Raw genomic sequence first — 23758 nt, forward strand, 5'->3', positions numbered from 1 at the left:
TGGCCCCTCAGCCTGCTGAAGTAAAATTAACTAACAATTTCATAACAAATTTTGATCTGTTATGGTTAGATAATCACTGCTTGTTTATTTGGTAATGGCTGGGGATGTAGGAGGGCAGACGAATTGTGCAAGCAGAACAACTGGTGGATTTTGACTCTTTTTTTACTGCTTTCCCTGCCTGGGAGCAGTGATGAGCAGGTTAGGTGGGCAGGCTGCAGGGATTGCTTGGGCATAGCTTGTCCTGGCTTGAGGGCAGAGGGGGAGACTGCCACTATTCATGAAAGGCCTTTTCAGCTCCATTTTCCGTGATGAAAGGACATGAAATTCTTGATACAAATGCTTCTGTTACTGTTCTTGTGTTCAGTGATTTAGTGCTGGTCATTAAGTAAGCTGCTCTGCACAGCACAGCACAAATGCCTGCTCCATGCAGGCATGTGAGCTTGGATTAGCTGCCAGTACATCCCTTGCTTTGCTGTTTACATTTGTGCTAAATGACTTCTCAACACTGAGCTGTGTCACTGATTTTAAATGCATTTAAATACACCAAGAGGTTTCTGTTGAAGCTTTGGTTGCCCCAGCTGGAGCTGACTTCATGGGACCAAGGCAGAGCTGCTGGCTCCAAGCTGAAAACTGTTAGTGCCATCCCCATATGAGCTGCTGCACAGTAAGGCGGTGCTGCACTGTGGAATGATTAGATGGGGTGATTTTAACATGACTTTGAACCTCAATCAGTTATGCAGTTGCAAACATCAGGGTGAACTCTTGGAAGGTAAAGACTGAACGTACAGGGAGCAGACTGAAAGGAGTTTTGAGGGAATGCATCCAGGGCTCTGAGCTGGTTTAAGTAAAGCAATGCAATGATGTGGTTTAGGGCTAAGCCTCATTCAGCATGCCTGCGGGCTGCTGCACGCAGAAGTGTTTTCAGCCCTCCTTCTCATCTCCAGATACAGATTCCCTTCTTCTCCTGGGCACTGCCTCTGTTTTATGTGGCCTTGTAATGAATCCAGTCAGCCTTGTGATCCAGCAGAAGACTTTCTTTGTGTTTAGCAATCGTTTGCTGCCCCTGCAGATCAACAAATCAAACCGCACCTCCTGATGTTCATAATGGAAATGCATGGTGCAGTCCCAATAGAGGAGAGGAGGAAGAGAGTAGGAGCAAACCAGCACTCGGCAGCAGTGTAGTCCCACCACTTTGGTTGTAATGTGGATCTGTTTGAACCTTCTGTGTATCTGGGAAACCTTTGGGACTGGAAGAGCAGGTGGTTTTGCTGAGTTGGTTCTTGTTACTTCAATGTGGGATTATTTTCTGTTTGTCCCTCAGAAAAGTTTAACGTCGTGGTAAACTCAAAGAGTTAAGTGAGTTGGAAGCAGAAGGGTTAGCTGGTGAACTGTGTACAATAAATGCATTCAGTGGAATCGTGCTATTCAGTAGGCACAATGCTATCATTTATTTACGTGGTTTTCTGCTGTTCTCAAAGTTTCTCCATCACAGAACTAAAAAGTTGCCAGTGCTCTTTAATCTTTGGACAGAGAGGAGTGACTCCCAGCTAGAGCCCAACTTCACCATAGTACCTCGTGTTTTTAACACTGCCTGCATAAAGCTTTGCCAAACCTCGAAGAATAGAAATAAAACTGGAACATTCTGGCCTTTCAGTGGCTGTTTAGCAGCAGTTAAGCAGCAAAACAATTTTCAGACAATTAACAGATCTCCAGGCTCTTTGCAAACTCAGATAAAGCTGTTTGAAGGTTGTCAAATGACTAATTAATACAGCTAATGACATAGTGCTCGGGTGTGTTTTCTGCCTTGGCCTGATAGCTGCTCTTTAAGGGTGTTGTAGCAGCCAGGTGAATCTTTTTGGGGGTCAATGAGAGTGTGGGAATGAGCTGCTCCAGGCAGCGTTTGCTGTTGTGCCATGGCAGAACGTTGCTCCACAGAGGTCTTTCCTTGCAGTCCCGTGGGGCTTTAAAAGCATTATTATCAAATGCTAATTTCAAGCAATTACGATTCTAGAAAAGCTCGCAGCGTGAAAATGTCATAAAATAAGCTTATTTTAATTGCTTACAGCCGTCCTAAGAAAACCGGGTTGAAAAAATGATAGCTGGTTTTGCTTTGTTTTTAGCAAATCACACTTTGTATCACCAGAGAGGTCTGCTGGGAGGCTCCTCTTTGTTCTCCTGGGGCTGTGCTTACACCTGAAAGAGGAAAGTTCCCTGTGGTGGGAAGAGGTTTTGATTCTGAATTCATTCCACCATTGTAAAGCTGCGGTTGGAGTTGTGCTGGCGTGCATTCAGGATCCTGTCTGTTTTCATCAAGTTGCAGCGTGCTAATTTCTCCCATCTGAAAGCCTGAAATGGAGGCCCTTCGTTTCGTTGATTTAGGATTTGATCGGGTTTGTGTTCGTGACAACGTTGGCTCTGCCTGAGCTGCGATTTGGTAATGAATTGCGTGTGCGTTTGTGATCCGTAGTAACGGAAGGCAAAACAGGTTCTCTGAAACCACTGCTGAGAACTAAGTAAATGAGAATAGAAAGGGTGGAAACCAGGGGAAATTGCTTGGTACAGCTGCAAGCAAGCGGCCTTATTTGTAGGCTTCTGAGCAGTCCTGAGCACCATTTTGACAGTGTGGTATTTCTCTTTCCAGTGCTTCCACTTCTCAGTCGGACCATTCTGCTCATACAAAATCTGCTTCTCTTGTATCATCAGACTCGGTCTCCACCTCAGCAGACAACTTTTCTCCAGATTTAAGGGTACGTATGCTTTGTCTGAACAAAAGAAAATCCGTATCTATCTACCTATCTGTATGTGTTGTGCTCTTCATCAATGACCATTGCTTGCGCCTCTGAGTTTGGATAGAGCAAGATGAATATTAGCTTTCAGGTTAATGCCAAATTTCATGTAGCCAAAGCATGAAAGGTCCTAAAGTCAAACAAGTGAAATAGAAATTGAACTTTAATCTCTACCATATTATTTCCTTCTTTATAAAGTTGTTTAATCTTCAAAAAGCTGACTCTGCAACCCACATTTGGAGATGAATTTTCAAAGGAACTCCTTTTTCTTTTAAGTGCTTTAAGTAAGTGAAGATCCTCAACCAGCCAGTTGTATAATGTGCTTTTTTTTCCTCTGGTGTGTATCTGAGATGTTCTTTTTTGAAAACTCCTTCTTGTTTGTAAACAGGGAGTCCTTGGAAGTATCTTCTTTCAGAGGAAGATTGTTATCTTCAAGCTGCTAAAATAAGTGGCTCTCACATGAAAGTCTCAGACAAGGCTCTTTTAAGTCTGTTATTGATTTGTTAATGTCAAATCCAGAGTTGGAGTTCAGCTCAGAAGAGTTTTGAGAACTATCTGTACGTTCCCCTTATGAAACCAAGGGGTTTGCTGATATTCCTCACCTTTGCAAAAAAGTCTGTCTGTAAAACCAGTGGTGTCGGTACATTCTGGTAGTGACTTCTAGCATTTCTCAACTGTGGTTGAGCAGATCTGTAAAATCTGAATGCCATAAAATTGCATGGAAACTCTTAACACAAAACTGATTCCTTTCTCTGACAGTCATGGTGGTATTTTGTCCTGTGAGCAGTTACAGTAACAGAAGGATTTTGATGTTTCCTTTTTAAAGGACTATTACCAGCCAGTATTAAGCAGCAATCTGTAAAAGAATCAGTAGGTTATATGTAAATGTTAGTTCACAGTTTTTACCTATGGGCATGAAAGGTAATCCTCAGAAACTGTTGGGATAAAGTGCTCTATAGCAGGTCAGAAGCTTTTCCTCCTTGAAGATGAGGTGGTTTTCTCCAACACACAGCAGGAGTATTAGGCAGAGATGAAGCAATTAATTGGTATAAATATATATGACTGCAAGTACTTCTACAGCTGTGATCGTGTATATAATGCCATACATAAGTTTTACACTGACTTATTTCCTCCCCTCTTTTCATTTTAACTTGATTTTACATAACTAGGATTTGTTTTACATTTCTAATGCTCAGATCAGCCGCTGTTTTGCAGGTTCTTTTAGAGTGGAGGATTATCTTTACATACAGAGAGCCAAGCAGTATTTTTGTTCTAGATTCAAGGCTCTTTGCTTTGTGGTGGTTCACGTGGCTCAACATGTCCTCCTTATAACTCTGGATGTGTCTTCTCCTTTCTTTTTGTTACCTTGGCTGCATGAAATCCCTATTAGACGGGGATACCTGTCAAGTGAAGTTTGCAGAGGAGTGTTCACTTAGCAGCACGATGCATTTTTCAGCCAGAAGATGCATACATATTGTTTGCTGGAGGTCATTAGAAAGCCTTCTTTCCTTGCTATGCCACGGTTACCGTAATTTCTGGGATGGTTTCTTCACAGCTTGCCCTTTTTTGTTGCTGTTTTAAAGAAAAAGTTATTAAGCAACCTAAATTTCCGCTGTGATTGTAAGAAGTACCGTTCCCCTTTTACTTTAGAATAATGCTTAGGAGAGGTGGTAAAAGTAGAGAACAACTTTTCTAGAATAAAGCTACTTGAAGCCAAGTGCGAGCACATGCCTCTGCTAGCAGAATGCTTCCTCCTGTTAACCTGCATCAACACTGCTGTGCAGCATCAACATCACCCACTGTGCTCCACCTACAGCTTGCTGCTGCCGAGCTGCTGTGAGTGTCTGCAGCACAGTCGGATGAGAGCACAAAGCTGGATCTTGCATTTACACCTCGGTGGCTGCTTGTTGATGCAATGCAGCCCGCAGAGCATTGATTCCCATAGTCCTCCTCGTAGGGGAATATAGTGAGAAAAGTGCCATTTCCATTAGTACAGACTGCCTTTCTCCCTCCTACAGGAATTCAAGCAATAACTGTTTGTCTCCTTGTGGTTTGGAGTGGTTGGTGCTGGAGAAGAAGTTTGGATCTGTCCTCTTCCATTGTGCAGCCTCTTATTTTGGTATTGCCACAGTGGGCGCAGTCCCATGGCCTGAGATCAGTGTCAGTGCTTGCATGTCTGCTGGGCTGATTCCTGGAGCCTGGTGTCTGCTGCTTAGTGAGATGAGCTGGGAAAGGGAGACTTATTCTGCAGTGATTAGCTAAAACCAGTTTCTTTCAGCTCTCATGGAGAACAAACACAATCTCTGGGCTCATCATTCTTTGTCCAGTTTCTTCTGAATTAGCATCTCTGTCCTGTGACAGTTCTACAGTTTTTTGTTCTGTTTCTTTAAAGCTAGTTTACTGAGAAGTTTTTGAAGGTCCTGATTGCTCTTACACTTTTCTTACACCCTCTTGATACTGCAGATGATGCTGTACCATTAACGGATACAGCAACACGTTTTGTGGTAGCTCTGTGGTGTGTGAGACAAGTGCCTGGGCTACACGATGTTCTCACAGGAAGGGCTTGCATCAGTTAGCTTTAAGAGGCTGAAAATAAGCATTTCAAGATTTTCAAGTGGATCTGCCAATTGTGGGATTATGCTCTTGATGTGTATTTAAATTTTCCCCTCTAGAATGAATTGCTGCAGGGATCCGTCATCACTCCTACCTCAACTCAGTTTCTGCCTCTGCGTGTGCATCGACTCAAATTTAGGAATTAAATTTCTGTGGTGATGGAAAAACACTTTGTGATAGCTACAATTAGCACTCTCTTCTTCTGTGGGGAATTTTTGGAAGAAAAGTAGGCGTCCATCAGGGGGAGGGAATGAAGGGAAGGACCCATATCATTTCTTACAGTCTGCGCCTGCAGATTTCTTTTGGAGTGCAATTAACACTCAGTGTGTGTGCGTGCGTGTGTGTAATGAGGTAAATGAGACAACCACTGGGGATTCCTACTAAATGCATGTGCAGTATTTTTCCTAAGTCTTTCTCCAAAGTATTTCATAATTAACTTTTATGAAGTATTGTTGTTTTTGTGGCTTTTGTTTTTGTTTCTTTTCAAATGTATATTGAGCATTTCAGTATGTAGAGCTGGGATTAAATTGTCTTTCCATTACAATTCATGGAATTTTCACTTCATGAAACATCTCTAAGTAAATGTTGGCTGCTACAGTTGGCTGTAAATAAAAAACACAAGAATGCCACCCTATACCCACCAAGAGTCTCTAAACAGTTAGGTTCTACTTCCCTGCTGCCCCATCCCTTTCTGATCTCATATCTGAAGCTGTTTAGAATTGATTTGGGAAATGCACTTTTTGGGGGGGATTTTTTAACAAATATACCACCATATGTTTTAACATAAGTTGTAGATCAGGCAAGAACATGATTGAGTAGTAGTAACTGGAAGTGAGAACGAACTGGAAATTCATAGATACTCTGTAAATTGGAATGAGATTTTAAAAACACCTTGGAGCCAATGTTGCCGAAGGTACGTAAGTGTGTCTTACAGATCTGGGAACGTAATTATTCACAGAATCACAGAATTGTAGGGGTTGGAAGGGACCTCTAGAGATCATCGAGTCCAACCCCCCTGCCAAAGCAGGCTCCCTACACCACGTCACGCAGGTATTCAAGTACAGTGGATTTCTTGCTCGTAAGTATTATAGATGTTGTTTTCTTCAATGCCTATGGGCGGATCAGCCTGTGCAGTTTATAGGGCTTCTCTTAAGCTTTGTTACTAACACTCTAGCTTTTATCATTTGGGACTTTCATTTTGAGTTGGCTGTTGATTTATAGGATAATGCCTGCAGTTTACCATATTCATACCATATTCAAAGCTTTGGAGTAAACCTCATAAAAGGGTTGGATCCCTTCCATCCCCGGATGGAAAGAAATGCAAGCGGCCAGCGGAGTCTGCTGTCGCACTTCCTTAATGAAACCTTTGCCTGAAAGTTAAAGGTTGATCGTGCTTAGTTTTGAGTAGTATACAGTAACAGCCTGAATCAGATATTAGAAATTCATAATGTTGACTTTTTGTTGCTTTCAGTCTGTTCTGTGGACAGAGGAAAATCTGTTAGCAAGCCTCCAGCATGGCAGACAGGTATGTCACCTGCTTAGTTGCACAGCCTTCAGAAACAGTAGTTCTAATCTTTGTTCTTGCCACTACAGTTTGGTACCACTAAGCTATTCTTCTCTTTGAGGGTGACAATGAGATTCACAGTTCCCAATATTCCTCTGAGATCCAGCAAAACGTTGTGTAAGCACATGCCCTCTTCTCTGTGGTTGTTTGCCCCATCCACAGTAATAATTTTCTCCTTTAGTGTAAGAGGAATCAGTGGTTTTGCAGTGGGTTTATAGATACGATGCAAGAACATTATTGTGGCGTGCCCAAGGCTTGAAGGTTAGGGAAGGAAAGGAACACACAATTGCTTGCGTAACGTTCATTTGTCATCCATTGCGTGCTTTGTTGAAGAGTTAGGCAAGCCGTTGTGGTTTCTTTTCTAAGATACATAACTGAGGCATGACAGAAGATATATGAAATAGTTTTCTCCTTCAAAGATAGTAGATGGATGCCCTTGCTGTCTTCGATAGGTTTCCAGAATTAAATTCTTCTGAGCTAGTCTGCATTCAAGCTAGTCAACCACAATTCCTTTGTAGTCAATGGAAAGAAAGACATTGTTTACAACGTGATTTATCTTGGCTTTAAGGAAATGTCCTCACTAGGTGAGAACATCATGTAGCTAAGCTATAAAAGCTCTTGATGTAGGATGTTGCAAAGAGAGTTTAGCTTTGCTCCAGTAAAGGTGTAGTTTTGTCTCATTTGGAAACAGTCTGTGTCTCCTCCAGTTACAAAGACAGTTCAGGATAACTTGTCCAGATGTAAACCTTTAAAATTCAAGTAAATCCTGTCTCTCGGGCCATGTTGGGCAAGATTAACCAAAATGCCAGTTACTGACTTTGCCACCTTTCTATTACTTTATTCTAGCTTTAGTGCAAAGTGTCTTAGTCTGGCTTTATGTAGAGCATGCATGTTAGTAGAAAAACATATTGAAGAAAGATGTGATCTTTTTTCCCCCATCCTTTGCTGTAAATCACTAAAACTAGCTTCAGTGAGCTTTTCCATTGCTATCTCCCTGCCAATGCAGGAAGTGTCAGGCCTTGGTTATGTGTAACACATGTTCAATAAGAGCTGGGTTTAGAGAGAGGCATAACTTCTTAAGCTTTAAGCATTCATGTAAGCTGTGTTTTTACTTTTGCTTTTAAGGGACTTTTTGCATAGTGAATGATGCTAGCTTCGAAGCACTAAATCATGGAAAAAGCTCTGCCTAAGCACCTTTAGGGTTGTCCAAGACCCTGCCACTCCGTCCCATCCCTTGCTGAGCAGATGTGTGGGGATAAGCTCTCCTGTTTCGTACTGGCCCTTGACTCTTTGCGTGGGACTGCCTGTATGAAGACTAGCTTATAGGAAATGCGAAGATGTCTCTTGTGATGTGAACTGTTCTTCCCAGTGCACTGGACTGTGACTATATTAAATTACAGACCATGTTGCCTAAGCCACCAGATGGTGAAGATAATTGACCTGTGGTCACAAAAGACTTGGCTAGATGCAAACAGCAGTGAAATTAAATAAACAGTGCATCTTTTTACTGTCAGCCTGGGAAGACGTAACCATATGTGTTTCTCTCTGTCACCATTTGAACTCCGTTATAAACTTACTCTGAACACACCTTGCATTACTGTGGATGTCCGGGAGTAGAAGCTTCATGGGCAGAAAGAAACCTTTCTGTGCATGAATGTAGTGTTCCTGCAGGCCCCTTTGCATGCATGGCTGAGCTCAGGACCAAATCCAAGAGCGACTGAAACTTCACACTGTCAAAGGGATCAAGCAAAGGGACTTAAAATGTCTGAGAAGTAGGAAAATCTTATGGAAAACAACTTTGACTGTGTAGAAACTCTGATTTTTGGCTATGCTAATTGCATGTGTGCGTCTGTGGGAAATGGGTTTCCTTTCTTTGCTGGAGCTGTGGATGAACAAAGGCGCAAAGGTTCTTGAGCATGAATAATGCTCTTGTCCATAACCATGGTCATTCCAGGACAGCCCAGTGAGTGGCTGGAATTCAGCCCCTGCCATTAACTTGTTTTTCCAGGACTCTGGGTTCTAGGGCTGTAAATACTACATATTTCATGAGAATTAAAATTATTTTTCTTTTTAAACTGGAAAGTTTTGTCCCTCCCCACCTCTTCGTAGTAAGGCCTTTCTGCACCTCCCCCTTTCAAGGAAGCAGAAACACAGAGTAGCCAAGCTCTGGGTTGCAAAATATTGATTTCATGCAAATGAGATGGGGAAGAAAAGCCAGATGCAGTCAGTTTTCTGTCTCCTTTACGCAGAAATAATACTCCCTAAGTGCTCTTCTAGTTAAAAGAGAGCAAAGACAGCAATCACTGCTAATTTTTATTTTATAGGGGTACCTGAATATGAAGTAATGTGCAGTGAAGGAAATCTGGCACCATTTATTATTGTCTTCTATTAGGAATTGAAAATAAGAAGAAAAAGCAAATGGCCTTCAGATGTTACTCGGTAACATTTTCAGCTCTTCCTAAGCAACTGCCATATTTTTCCTAGCTACAAAGTACAAGAATTCTCCTTTTGCTGATGAAAACTGGGTAAGAGTTATTCATATTCTTATAGTTTTGTATTCTGAAGCAGGAATCTGACAGGAATGAACAAGCATGGTATTTAAAAGGAACAGTCAGATATCTGACTTTATGAGGCACTTGCCAAGATTTAATTTTTCTGTGTATGTTTTTGCACTGAACAAAACATCATCCTTCTCCTCGGTGTGCTTGTTTATTGACTGTAAATATATAATTATTTATACCTCGATTCCTTATCTGACATAACAATAGCTTCCTAATCAAAATTCTTGGCATCAGAGACACTTTTGTCTGTGACTTATTTTGGTTGGCAGAATGTGTAACTCTTGGTTGTTCAGAACCTTTGTCTGTTATTTCTTCAGACTGATGCCGTGAATTTCGCTGAGTTAGTTTAAGGCTTTCCTTGACAAAATGTGATCTGTTTTTCCCTATCAGCTGTTTGCTAAACAAAACAGAGTAAAAACCAAAAAAAGGAGGGAGTAAGGCTAACATGCTTTCCAAAGTTTTTGAGCAGCCAGTGGAGAACGGAACTGTTGTCTTTCAAGAACCCTTGGCAGTGAGGAAGGTTCTGCATTAAAAAATGTTGGACTTGTCTGAATAGATAACATCAGCAACCTTCTGTGCCAGGGACTGTTGCTGTGTTGAGTCAATGATGACTTTCTGCTGGAGCCCAATAAGAGAATTGTCTCGAGGCACCAAGCCATACAAACTTGAAGAGACAAGCCAGCCGTGGTGGAACGAGTGGCCCTCAACAATGTGTTCCTTTGAGCTTCTAAGCTTTGCCTTAGAAGGCAAGGGCCTACGAGACTTGCCATCCCAAAGAGACTTCTTAATCACTAGAAGCTTGAGTCTGAGTGGAGAGTTTCATCGTGGAGGAAACAGAGCAGAAAACCCCAGGAAAATTCTGCAGAGTGGCTACTTCCTCCTCCAGGGGAGTTCCTCTCTCGCCTTGCTGACTGTATTATTATTATTATTCTTTTAAATACACTAGCCTTCAGTTTCTGTTTCAAGATTTCTTTTTAAGGCAGTGAGAGCAAGTGGATTTCTCAAGCCTTTTTATTCTTTCTGAAAACATACACGGTAGGTCTGGATCACAATTTGCAATTTGTACTTTTGGACTAGGAACACGGTTGAAAATTCAGTTGTAGGATGTGTTATATGTAATTATTGGAGTAGTGTTTTAGTGTGTTGACAGAACATTTTATTGATAACTTAAATTCCTCTTGTGTTGTTTTCTTAAACAAGCCTTCTTTACTCATTTGTTCTCTTAGCAGTTTGGTGTGGTCTTTAAGAGTTTGCTTGATTCTCTGTGCTCTATTCTGGAATGTTCTGTGAGCTCACGATCTTTCCCTTTTTCCCCTTTTTCAACTTCTGATGTCCCAAAAGGATTAGACTTCCCTGCAATTAAATGTCTTGCTGGTCTGAATGTCTAATTTTCCAGTGCATCTGGTCATAATCCTCAGAGACGTCCCTGTGTCTCAGTTGTGCAGAGATATTGTTGTTCTTTCTGTGATGGTATTCTTACTGATTCAAAAATAATCAACAGAGTCCATTTACTTGCTCAATTTATGTTCTATTACATTTCCAGTAGGATGTGTAATACATAAATCTTTTCAGAGTGCACTTAAAATAGCCTTAAATGGCAGCTGAAAATCTCTCCAAAGTACAATATTTGCAGTCTAGAGGAGGATTTATCATGTAAGCAGAGCTACTGTTTTACTGCTCTCCTAATTGAGCATTAGGAAACAGAAGGGCAGAAGCATTTTGGCAGCAAAATGCTAGGAAAAAAATGTGCCCTCAAAATTTGCCCCTTCTCTGATGTAAGAAATGTTCCACTTAAGAGTGGAAATCAATGCACAGATGAAAAATTATCCAAGATAAGCATATGAGTCTTGATTTTGTGCATATTTGTGTAAGTTCTGCAGCTTTTGGTAACATCAGCTAGACAGAATTAGGACTCCATGTACTTTCTGAGGTGGCTGTTATTTGTATCTATTTTATTTCAGAGGTTCTCACACTATTGTTAGGATAATGGTATACCCTGATTCATGTACCACAGTGGTACTGTCCCTTGTTGATTGACATATGTGGCAACAGCCATGAAAGAAGAAAGGGATGGGGGTTGGCAATTTAGGGGGAGTGGTAGATGAGCATGGTCCGAGGCAACCAAAAGACACTTGAAAGAAAAAGGTTTCTTTGATTTACTACTTCGTTCTGCTTTGATTTGCAAAGAAGATTAAAAGAAGAAAAAAAAAAGAAAAAAAAAAAAAGTGTGCAAAAATAATCCTATGACTGAACCATTGCAGAAAGGCTGACTTCCCCTTCTGTGGTTCTCCAAGACATAAGAAAGGAGCCAGCTCTTACCCAAAAGCTGCTTCTGGTAACTCAGCTAATAAGCCGTGTGCTGTGAGCTTTGGAGTCATGCCTGTTCATGCAATTTTGGATCTGAGTGGGCTCACCTCTTGCTGCCTCTCTGCACACAGTAAGTTCAGACTTCTCTTGAGAAAGTAGTTCGACTACTCCATCATACTGGGGTATCCAGGTTGGGCACTGCTGCACTTGGCACAGAGAGACACCGGATTGGGGTTTTCCCTATCGGGTGCAGATGTCTGTGTTAGATTTATTTACCCTCATGCTCTGCCATTAGTGGGACGAAAGGCAATCATCCTGAAGATAACCTCCTAGGTCGTCTTTTCCTACTGGCTGTACACAGTGCTATAGTGACTAACTGAGATGCAGATCTGTGGGTGTAGATGAAATAGATATTCCTGCAGTTTGCTGGCCATTTTACCTGCAGAATTGCAAGACAGCAGATTCAGAAGGGCACTTGACTCATGTGCCAGCCCTAGAAAGAAAAGCACTTAAAAAAACTGACAACAAATAAAAGGAAGGCTTAGATTTGATAACTGTTCTCAGGTAGTCCATTAAAATTTGAAGTATCAGACAAATGTATTCACGTAGAAGATAAAACTTTTCATTTGGCTGTTAAATTTCTAATCTACGATGCTCAAATGTCTTAGTTTTAAAATCTACTACTTCAGTGTGTGTATTCTTTTGCTCAAACATAAATTCCTGTCCCCTTTGGTTATATCCTGCCTGTTGCTGCTGACCAGCGTGCAGTCACAAGACAAACATGCCAAACCTGTGAGTTCAAGGGCTGCAGATGCAAGGGCATTTTTTTAATGTGTGTGTGTGTGCAATGTTTGTCTCTATGTACAGGGTATATATGTTTATGTCAAGGGATCAGTTAAGAGAGCCGTTTCCTGTTATAGGAAACAGAACAGAACTGTGTGTTGTTGGAACAGAAGCAGGTCCAAGTTTGGCTTTTGAACAGGCAGAGCCGACGTGGTTAGGGGGAGGCAATAATGCAGGAGCAAAGTGGTCACAGTGTCAGCATGTCTCGCACCAGCACTGTGGCTTTGTGCTTAAAAATGTGCACCATCATTTGGAGTGTGTAGGAGGTTACCAAGGAGAAAGTAACTTGGAGGGGGGCAACACAAAAAAGGTTCATTTTAATTTTGTCTAGAACAGATTATTTCTGTTAATTCTGGTTGTTTCATAATAGAAGAATCTATGCAGAATTGGGTCAAAACAGCCAGTCAGTGACATGAACCTGTAGCCTCCTCTAACACTGCATAAAGACAAAAACCTCCTTTTGTGTCTGTGTTTGGGTTTCAGAACTCAAGTCCTCAGGAGAAAGTAGAAGGGAATAAATAGAAGATGACTGGGAGAGGCCTCAGATGCTCTCTTAGAATCTCTCTGTGTCCTGAGACTTGCGGTCTGCTTCATGGAAGATGCAGATGTTGGTGTCCAGGGCTAAAGCTGCTGGATCATAGGATGGTTTGCCATGAACCTCGCCTTGCCCAGCCCCATGCCAGAGGCAGGGATGCCTTCTGTAAGGTCAGGCTGCTCGAGGCCCTGTCAAGGCCTAGATGCTCTCGTTCCCCCACCCAGTGAATAGGCCTTTATGGTTGCTGGTGTTGTCACACCCCAAGCTAGTCACATCAAAACAACCTAAGTTACAGAAAAATATATGTTGAAGAAGACATTCGTTTAACCCAGTAGTCTTGACTGAGCAATTGGGATGCAATTACATGAGCCATAATGCTGGCAGGTTTGCTGGAAGGAGGTAATCCTGGCTCAACATCAGCCAGAGCAGGATGTCTGTTGTGATCCTGGCTGTGCAGCTCAGCTGGTAGGTAAAAGCCTGCAGGAAGTGCAAGAGGAAAACGTATCAGCTGTTTTGTTCACAGGCAAAAGAAAACTCAATACGGAGTTAGGAACACCCTCTCAGGGACCATGTCCTGCAACAGTGTCCAGCGATGCTCAGACCTTTGAGACCCTGTGGTTGGTTTTGCATTAAGGTTCTTCCTGCTTTGGGCACTGTAAGCAGGAGAGTGTAAAGGAGCTCTGCAACTTTAGCTGTGGGCAAATGGTATAAGTGAACACAAGATGGGATCCTGGAGCTCGAGAAGCAGTTGTTAAATGTAGCAGGTGTGGGTTTGTTCTGCCAAGTCGCTGCTTGAATGAAGAACACAGGTAGGTGGTGACACGAAGTCCTCACACCCTCCCTGAGCTGTGGCAGGAATTGCTTAGGTGCTGAGGTACGTGCTCGCTATCCTGGAGAGCTGCTGATGGGTGTGATGTGTAGAGTACACCACTCAGTGGAAGACAGAAATAAAGGTTGTAATTACAAGAACGTATAGAGGGTTATTTATATTTTATATTTAAATATATTTAGATTTTCTTTAGGGTCCAAAACTCTTACTTTTAGAGTCTTGAATATAGGTTTAAGCACAGAAAAATATTTTTCTGACAGTTTGATGAGCCATTGTTGGGGGTAGGAAGTAAAGATGTGCTGGCTTTCATGTCATCTCTTTAGTCATATAAAGGGCAGAAGGTTCTTGTAGAAAGCTAGTGTCCTCCCAGAGATGTACATGACCACTTCATTGTCCCCTCCCAGTCTCTCCCTTACATCAGTTTATAAAACTTCTCTTTCCTTATCCACCCACTTTTCTTCCCTCCTGTAACATGCTGACCTTTAGCACTGGCCCAGATGTCATCTTCTGTGCCCTCTGCTTGCATTGTCAGCTGCACACAGATTGCATTTCCCCAAATCAATTTTAAGGAGACAGCGATGGAGGTGGATTTCACCAAAATGCCTGCTGTTCATTTCTAGCTTTCTGCCAGGATGAGTTTCAAGTGTTCATGTTCCATCTAGGAGGCTCATTCAAGGTCTAGAGCCAGGCAGATGCCGTAAGGACCAGCACACCAGAGAAGTGTCTGGGCTGGACTTTCTGACCCTGTTACAGCCTCCTGGGGAAGGGTAACGTCTTATTCATAGGTGATGTGTAAGCACTGACTTTGCAGTCATCAGGAAGGCAGCTTGTACTAGGTCACCCAAGTTAGGTCACGTGGCTGAAGTCAGCTGGAGGATGGTCAAAATAATAATAGTTCAGTCCTTAATTGTACCGAAAAAAGAAAAAGAAATTTAAAAAAAAAAAAGGGGGGGGGGGGGGGGGGGTGGCAACCAGTGGCTTTTCTGCCTTTCATTTCTATTTCCTTTAAATGCTATGCTTGCTGGAGGTCATCTGTCCACTGCCCTGTCTTGAACTGAACTCAGATTTGGATTGTTAACCCCTGCTTTTGACCCTGGGGACTCCATATTTCAAAGAGTGTGAGTGAGCAGCTGGATTTTATTACACCAGAAACGGCTTTCAACTTTCACAGAGTGGTGTGGACAGGGAGATCTTAGTCTTGCCTCCTGCTTTCCTCTTCATCCGTCTGCCTCCTGCTTTCCGTGCAGTGTTTAAAGCCCACCTGAGCAATGCCCACCTAATGACCACAGCAGCTCTTTGTCCTGCTGAACGCTTTCTGTATACCTTACCTCATATTTATTTTGGCTTAAAATACAACCCATTCCTCCAAATGTTTACTGCTGGATGTGCTCCCATCAACATCTGCAGGAGAGCAGTGAGTCCAGCTGCTGGCCCCAGCAATCCAAGAGCAGCTGCTGCCCGTTTGAATACAGACCTTCCAAAAGAAGTTGTGTATCCCGTCCTGAACACAGAATGTATTTTTCACTTATGTCCTTCCAAGATAAAAGGCAGCAAAGACGACCACCACTTAAGGACTAATTAGCTAGAAGCCTCCATCTCATTTGGCATAATCCAGATGTTATCCTGCTAATTTCAAGGCTGTTATTCAAGCACAAAAATTGACACAGAGGAGTTGAGACTGGGTCTACATCACAGGCTTTTGCTGGGGAGGCCGTCAGTCAGGGTTTTGATGGGGTGTGTGATCTTTGGCCAGCACAGCTGTGCTGACAAGAAGTCCCCAGCATAGATTTCTGCTTGCTATACCGGTGAAGCTTTGCTTTTAGTGGTATTGCTGATGTGGGGGAGAAACTGTCTTGCAAGTTCCTCACTGTCAGTGCTGACCTCCCTTCATCCACCCCATTCACATTAGTCCCAGCTGCACTGGCTGCTTCCCAGGTAAGAGCTGCCCCAGGTTGGCACATTCCTGTATTTCCCCAGTTGAGAGGTTCCTATTAGGAAATTAGGACCACACTTGCTTTTTCTTTTTTTATTATTGTAATTTTTAGTCATTTAAATGCAGTTTTTGTAACGTACATCTTGTTCTCAAGAAGGCTTTGATCTTAGCAATCTTTTCATCTATACATCAATCTGTTGTGTGAAAATGCTGGAACGTGCTTTTATTGTGGCATGGGATTTCTTCAGTTTTTGTTTTCATTTCTCTGTGTAGTTGAGAGACTTTTTCATCCCTGAGGGTCTCCCTTTGGCTTGATCCTACATAAAAGTTGACCACACATGTGTCAGGCTGTAAGTGCCACTTTAGGCCATGTCTTTCAATTTTCTTTGCAGGGATTTCCTGATATTAAATTAAGCCAATTCTTTTTCCTTCCTCACATTAAGATAAAGAAAGCATCTTGGCCAAGTCTGCACATTTTTGTGAGCAGACATAAGCACTCTCTGCCTGTCTCCACTAGGAAGGATGCACTCCAACTTCAAACCCAGAGTCTTGTGGTTGCTACAGCTACAGCGTGAGGCAGAGTCTGGACTGTTTTACCTGTTCTTCTCTGTGCTATTGGATTGAGCAAACAGGTGCTGCTGATTGTGGTTATTGAGGCAGTTCAGGGCGAGGGCATTATCGTGCAGATCCATCTGCATTTGGCCATGTAGACTTAGCCTTAATCTTAGTTGCTTATACCTGCTCTTCCTGTCTACTTCCTGCCATAGGAAGGAAGCTTAGACATCAGGTTAAAATCATGGAATCATAGAATCCTTAAGAGTTGGAAGGGACCTTTAAAAGTCACCTAATCCAACTCCCATGCTGTGAACAGGGACACCCACAGCTAGATCAGGTTGCCCAGGGCCTGATCGAGCCTTGCCTTGAAAGTCTCAAGGGATGGGGCATCCATCAATTCTCCAGACAACTTTTTCCAGTACCTCACCACTCTCACTGTAAAACACTTTTTCCTTATATGTAACATAAATCTACCCTCTTGAAGCTTGGAACCATTCCCCCTTACAACAGACCTTGTTAAAGAGTCTGCCCCCTTCTTTCCTGTAGCTTCACTTTAGATACTGAAAAGCCACTCTCAGGTCATCTTGGAATCTTCTCCAGTCTGAACAGCCCCAGCTCTCTCAGCCTGTCCTTTTAGGAGAGATGTTCCATCACTTGGGTCATTTTTGTGGCCCTTCTTTGGATGTTCTCCAACAGCTCCATGTCTCTCCTGTACTGAGGACTCCACATCTGGATACAGTTCTCCAGGTGAGGCTGCACCAGCGTGGAGCAGAGGGCAGGATCACCTCCCTCACCCTGCTGGCTGTGCTTGCTTTTGATGCAGCCCAGGTTATGATTGGCTTTCTGGACTGGGAGGGCACAGTGCTGCCTTATGTCCAGCTTGCCATCTACCTGTGTCCCCACATCTTCTTCAGCAGGGCTGTGCTCAATCCTTTCATCATCCAGCTTATATTGGTCATGGATGTTGCTTTGACCCAGATGCAAGACGTCGCACTTGGATTTGTTGAATTTGTTATGCTTCTATAGTTAGAGATGTACTTTCTGAAAATATCCACCTCCTTGTGCTGCACTGCTCCAGTGAAAACCCTTGTGTAAATACTGTTATATCTGTGCAAAGTAAGTTTCATCCCAAGGGAAGGTGGAGGAGGAGTTGTTTGGCAGACAGCAGAAAAAAGCTTACCTGAACCTCCTCTACATGCCTATAAAAATGTGACATTTTAAAGAGATTATTACCATTGAGCCAAATGTGTGTCTCTGCTGTTGTTGGACCCTCATTGAGGATACTGATGTGATAAGACATCTTTCATCACTTTCCTTAGTGTAAGCAAGCAATTGCTCTACATTGTCATTGACAGCATTGTGGTAATAGTTGATTATTCTAACCTGTCCCTTTGGTTATGTCTAACTGTGGGCAGAGAGTTTGGCTTCTAGTTATATTATATAAGTTGTGGAGAAGATTGGAGTGTGCAAAGGAGCAACCTGATACGCGTGCTGCCAGAGCACAGCCTGCTCCAGCAGCTTCTCCATCACAGGCATCCTCTCTTCAGTACTTCTACATGGCTCAGTGACGTGCTCAGAGATTGCAGGACTGAGCTGTGGTCTCATGTGCTTCGTGTTGACCTTTCAGAGGCTGAGACAGTACCTCAGGATCTTTGAATATTTATTGCTCTTCATGTTGTTGACTTGTTGGAGGTAGGGGTAGACTTCTCACTTTATGAAAATGTTATCGATTTATTTTTCTACTGCTTTTATGTAGGTCCTGCGAGAGACTAATAAATTGGCAGAAATGGAAGAGCCACCTTTGCTGCCAGGAGAAACCATTAAAGACATGGGTAAGCAAAGAGTACATTTCTTACCGTTTACTTGACCAAATAGAATATCCATAGAGCAAAATACTTTGGTGGTCACTGACCAACAATAGCAAATTGCTGATGTTTTGAGACCGTGCAGATTGTTTCAGCAGGACTGTATTTTGAAGGGTTCCTGGAGATCAGCATTAATTGTGTTTTATCTGTTGGCAAATAACCCAGCGAGCCACGTGAGTCTGTAAGGCTGGGTGGGTTTCAGAGTGATGAGTGAGACTGAGAAAGACTCTCTTGGTAGCAGCTCTAGTACAACCTCTTTCATACCTGGTATCTACATTTGCACAAACACTGGAGGAATTTAATGGCTTGAAGAACCCTGTTTATCAGTTATACACTTGTGGAAATCATAGAAACGTGAGGATTAAGGTCAAACAACTGGACATTATATGTACATGTGTACATGTGCAGTGTAATTAAGTAGAATTGATTCCTTAGGAAACCAAGCTAGTGTAAGTGTGAGCGGTGGTATGGCTTTCAAACACTAGTCTTGCCAACTTGTGTTTATGCCAAAGATTCTTTACCTGGAAAACTTTAGTCTAGCACCTTTTGCCTCTACTGGGAATTCCTGTTCTCTTTCAGATGTGTTTGCACACCCCTCTTACTAGTAGGTTTCATTTTTTATTTGTTTAGAACATATAGAAACTGCTTTTTCAATAATGAGAACTACAGTGCAACAACCAGGCAGGGAGCTCTCACCCTTATTATGAGTTTCACAAGTCTGCTTTTAAGCTCCTGTCAACCTACTCTTTGGAAAGACGTGATGAATAGTCATCAGTAATGAAACAAACATTGCTTTAATTACAGCTGAAGCATTTTGTGCTTGATAGCCCTTACAACAGAGGCATTTCATTTTATAGAAATGAATAGTAAGGTTGCTAGCATATATATTTTAAACTAAAAGTTTTCTGCTCCTTATTTTGCTCCAGACTTGTCATTCTTCCTCCCTTTTCCCTGGAACTTTCTAGCTGAGGCTCTGAAGGCGACCAGAGCTGGGTCTGGCTGCCTGCCCACTATTGATTTTGAAAGATTCCTCTCAGTATCTGAATCTAGAGTCAACAATGACTTTGTAGAAGCCAAGCGGACATGAGGACAAGATGAGTGCTGTAGAATAAGGCAGTGTCCCTCCCTCCTTCCAGACTGAAACCTATGGGATGAGGGTGGAAGAAATTTGGGTCCGTGTGACACTTCAGCAGCCTCCCACTGTTGTACATGGTGGCTGTCACCTGGCTGGGAGGTGAGCTTTCTTACTGCCTTCTTGCAGCCCTTGCAAAATGGATCCCTTAGGGTTTGTAGGATTTAAGATGGGCTGGGGATTTTGTTTTCTTTTCCAAATTTCATGGATCTGGCAGCTGCAGCCTGTGGGTCTCCTGAAAGGATGTCTGTGTTTGAGGAATATTGCTACCAGTCGGTAATAGCATCGCCACGGCACAGCCAGCCCACTGTTCAGTGACAGAAGGTGTGACAGGTCACTGATGGGTGTTGGTGTTGGGGGAGCAACTTGAATGTTGGTATTTTTAATTGATATAAAACAGAAGGGCAGTTAGAGGAGGTGTTTGCTGTGGAAAACCAGCAGCACCTCTTTCCTTTTGCCGGCACAAGCGAGAAACGTTTGAGGCCTTTTACGAAGGGGACTGGTTTGAGTCACCGTCACTCAGGTTCAGAAATAATTGAATTGTTGCAGAGTAACTTGATCACTGGGTTAAGGTTTAACATCACTGGCAATTGGGTGCTATATGGATTTTTGGCTGCTGGAAGTCACTGCAGCTCTGCTGGCTTCAGTCAGGGCCATTAGCAGGGACTGCGTCTCAGGGCTGACTCCATGTGTAACGGTGTGTCCCCCTTAGGGACCTAAGCATCCTAAAAGCCATCTGCAGGAGAACTGTCTTCTCTTGCTCTCGATGGCACAAAACAGCTTGCTGTCAATCATTTTTTTAATGCAGATATTTGTCAGTCTCAAATATTATGCATTTAGGCAGGAATTGACTCTTCTCATGCATGGTGTTCTGTTACTACTGGTGAGATGGGAAGAGTAAATAGTTTGCATCAAACACTTTCTTTTTAATTGTGTTCTGTGCAAATGTGAGATTCCAGGTGATTGTACTTGCCTTTACTTTGATTTACAACCAAACTCTTTTTAACAGAACTGAAACTTGGCGTGTTAGTTCTAGGCTGGCACACCCGATTAAGCTTGTTTTCATTTCATGGTCTGGAGAGTAGAACACCCTGAACATATTTGCTGTAATAATTATACTCCCATAAATTAACCATGAAATTCACTTTTCTTTCTCTCTTTCTTTCTGTCTGTCTGTCTGTCTGTCTTTTTTAAAGCTAAAGATGTTACTTACATCTGCCCCTTCACCGGAGCCATCAGAGGAACCCTTACTGTTACCAATTACAGACTGTACTTTAAAAGCATGGAACGGGTAAGCCTTTGTAACCATCTGCTTCTGCGGGCTGTTCAGTCTTGAGGACTTAGGTGTATTTTGGTTTGTTTGTGGTTTTTAGTGTAGTTGTGTGTGAATCATAGCTGTATGTTTGGGAATATAGGCATAAGGGAACAGGAGCTGGGATTTTCCCCCCTCCCCTTTTTAAACTCACAAATTTCAACTGTCTACAGGACCCTCCTTTTGTCCTAGATGCATCTTTAGGTGTTATCAACAGAGTGGAGAAAATAGGAGGTGCTTCCAGTCGTGGTGAGAATTCTTATGGGCTGGAGATTGTGTGCAAGGTAAACTTTTATGTCTGTTTTACAGTGGGAGAAAGGGCAAATATATATTAAAAGATTTTCTCTGTAATATTGTAAGAAGCTCTGGAAAACCTGTCAGTGTTACTTTATGAACTTCAAAAATGTCTGATTTTGAAAGTCACTTCCAGGACTCTCTAGCTCCACTCATTAGAGATGAGATCCAAACCTTTTTTAAGGCTTAGTGCTAGGTAATATCTTTTCATAGCAGAAACCTAAGCCTGTATCCCAGTAGTACAGTCCTTGAGACTTTCACACTGCTTACCAGGACATCCTGGGAAGACTCTGCTCATTGTGCAATATGGGATGTCTTCAATGTGATTGCACTTCAAGAGCAAAACAAAAGGGGTTGTGATTCTCTTGTGGTCATTAGCTTGTGTCCACCTGCTGCTGTGTTTTGTGGTGAGGAACTGGAGTAACCTTCAGTTCCCTTTGAGGCTATTCTTGCATTTCTTTCAAGGTAGTGAATTTCTAAAGTGTGCCTCTCAGGACCTGTTGAGTCATTGAAAATGCAAACTGTAGTGGAAATTATTAGTTCACCTCGTAGTGTCTATTTACTGTAGACACCAAAGTAGATAAAGGCAACATCCCTTGGCCTAAAATCCATACCTCCTCTGTTCACCAAGGCACGACCCCTTTGCTTTTCTCAGTGGCAACTTGGGGAGAGCTAAATTCTGAACCTGGTAGGCCTTAGGATGCTACTTTCTGCTTGAGAGCAGATGGATGCATGAAGATGAGTCCCAAGCAGTGCTGGTCACTGCTGTGATTTTGAGGCACCAGGAATCTAAGCAGACTCCCAAGCTGTGGGCATGCTGAGTCACAAGCAGTTGTTACAGTCTATACCAGATCACTGAGCGGCTTCCTTGGCCTTCTGCAGTTATAATCCTCCCTGGCTACCATGGGGGTGCCTGTGCTGGCAGGCCAGTTTATTCCCTGTTTTGCTTTGGATTTTTAATCCTCAGCCATGTCACTTCATCTCAGTCTTGTTAGACAGTCTTTGCCATTTTCCTTATTCTCTGACTTACTGTACCATCGTCATGTACTTGACCTTGATGGTTCACTTCCTGCTGGTGGCTGTTAAATTGTTTACTACACATGTTTTAGTTTGTAGGCTTGACTGGAAAGTCACGGCACTATAGAGATGCTTTATTTAGTCCCTGAATTTGATTTAGTAGATGAGTATGGAAAAGATGTCCTGGGTTACCCCCTCCTTGTGGAAACTGCTACCATGCAAAGTGGAGGAGTTCTCAGTTTCACTCAGCCTTTTGGGTGCTCTGAGTTGGAGGTTTTAAAGGGAGCTGGCATTAGATACGTTGCAGTGAACTAGCTTGGCTTCAGCTCCCTACATGCAGTAGCTCTATGGAGATCCTTTGTGAGGCAGTTCTTTCCAGTAGTGTTCTAGCACAGCTCAGCCTGGGAGCACACTAGGAGCTGTCTCACAAAATCCTGCCAGTCTGAGATAGTTGTCCCTAGGTCTCTCCCCTAGACTTAGGGAGCTTCATTTGGAGGCAAGGTAGCACCCATGCACTCAGTCCTTTTACTCCCCTGTGATTGTGGCAGGCTTTGTTGGAGGCTACAGCTGGCTATCAAGTCAAACCCAGAGCTGCTGTACAGCACTGTTCAGTGTGCAGTACTAAATCAGTACTGTAAAGAACATCATGATGATTTGTTTTGAATGCTGACTTTTGGAGTTCTTTTGGATGTTGAAGTGGCTTAGAAATCTACAATTTGATTTCCTTTTATTTCTTAGGACATTAGAAACTTAAGATTTGCTCATAAGCCTGAGGGGAGAACTAGAAGATCCATATTTGAGAACCTAATGAAGTATGCTTTCCCAGTTTCAAATAATCTTGTAAGTATGTTTTGTTTTGTTTTCTTCCCTTGTTACCAAACAGTGCATAGTGACAGTGAACTGCTTTGTTGAATTTCACCTACCTGGTAGAATATTCACATGATGTGTTTAATGTCGAACAAGATGAAATGCTGGTTTTAAGCCTGTCTGAAGATTAACTCAGTCAGAATTGTATAGAAAACAGGAAAAGTCTACTACCCTTGGGCTGGTTTACTTTGTTAATGAAGAATAACTTTCTGATCATCCTCATAGTGGATGTAAAATATTCCAAACACGGTGACATCCATCAGAGGTTTACAGCTAATGGTGTCTGTACTTCTTCCAAACCTGGAATGCAGTTCATCTGCTCAGTCATTTTGTGACTGTGCAATTGTTGCTTCAAATACTGATTGAGTCACACAGTCACTGGATGGTTTAGATGGGAAGGGAACACCTCTGGATCCATTTGGCCCAACCTCCCTGTTCAGGCAGGGATACTCATGTTGCCTGGGTTCGTGATCATGTTGGAAGGATCTAGTTCTTAATATGTAAGAGTGTTCTTGCGCAAGTACTCTTTTCTTTCTCTGTTATAACAAAGTTATTTCAACCATGAAGTACTAGGTGATAGACAAGAAAGACAGGGGTACTGATGTAGATACACTGTTGTAGAAATGAACTCCTGCAGTTAAGTGTGTTGACCTTTTTAACAAAACCTTAATAGAAAAGTAATACAGTGAAGCAGGAGGAGGGAGAGGGGGGGCGGAGGACCCATCAAGGCTTCTTATTTTAGATA

At 42.5% G+C, this 23758-nt stretch overlaps 1 protein-coding gene across 5 annotated transcripts in view; it reads left to right on the top strand.

Annotated features, from left to right (window-relative positions):
- The window catches only part of MTMR2 (myotubularin related protein 2), a 55541-nt gene that overhangs the window by 13271 nt on the left and 18512 nt on the right, over nt 1-23758 (top strand). For 2 of the 5 annotated variants that reach the window (XM_015852285.3, XM_085536438.1), the window contains exons 2-6: nt 2642-2747; nt 18283-18358; nt 20720-20814; nt 21009-21119; nt 22885-22986. In XM_015852285.3, the coding sequence (XP_015707771.1) occupies nt 2642-2747; nt 18283-18358; nt 20720-20814; nt 21009-21119; nt 22885-22986 (490 nt within the window). Of the gene's footprint in view, nt 1-2641; nt 2748-9152; nt 9489-9912; nt 10560-18282; nt 18359-20719; nt 20815-21008; nt 21120-22884; nt 22987-23758 lie in introns of those variants that run through there. The other 3 variants (XM_015852286.2, XM_032442196.2, XM_085536439.1) reach the window with 3 other exon arrangements.

This window comes from Coturnix japonica, chromosome 1 (assembly GCF_054131305.1).
Source record: "Coturnix japonica strain WE chromosome 1, WE-NBRP24, whole genome shotgun sequence".
Taxonomy (NCBI): Eukaryota; Metazoa; Chordata; class Aves; order Galliformes; family Phasianidae; genus Coturnix; species Coturnix japonica.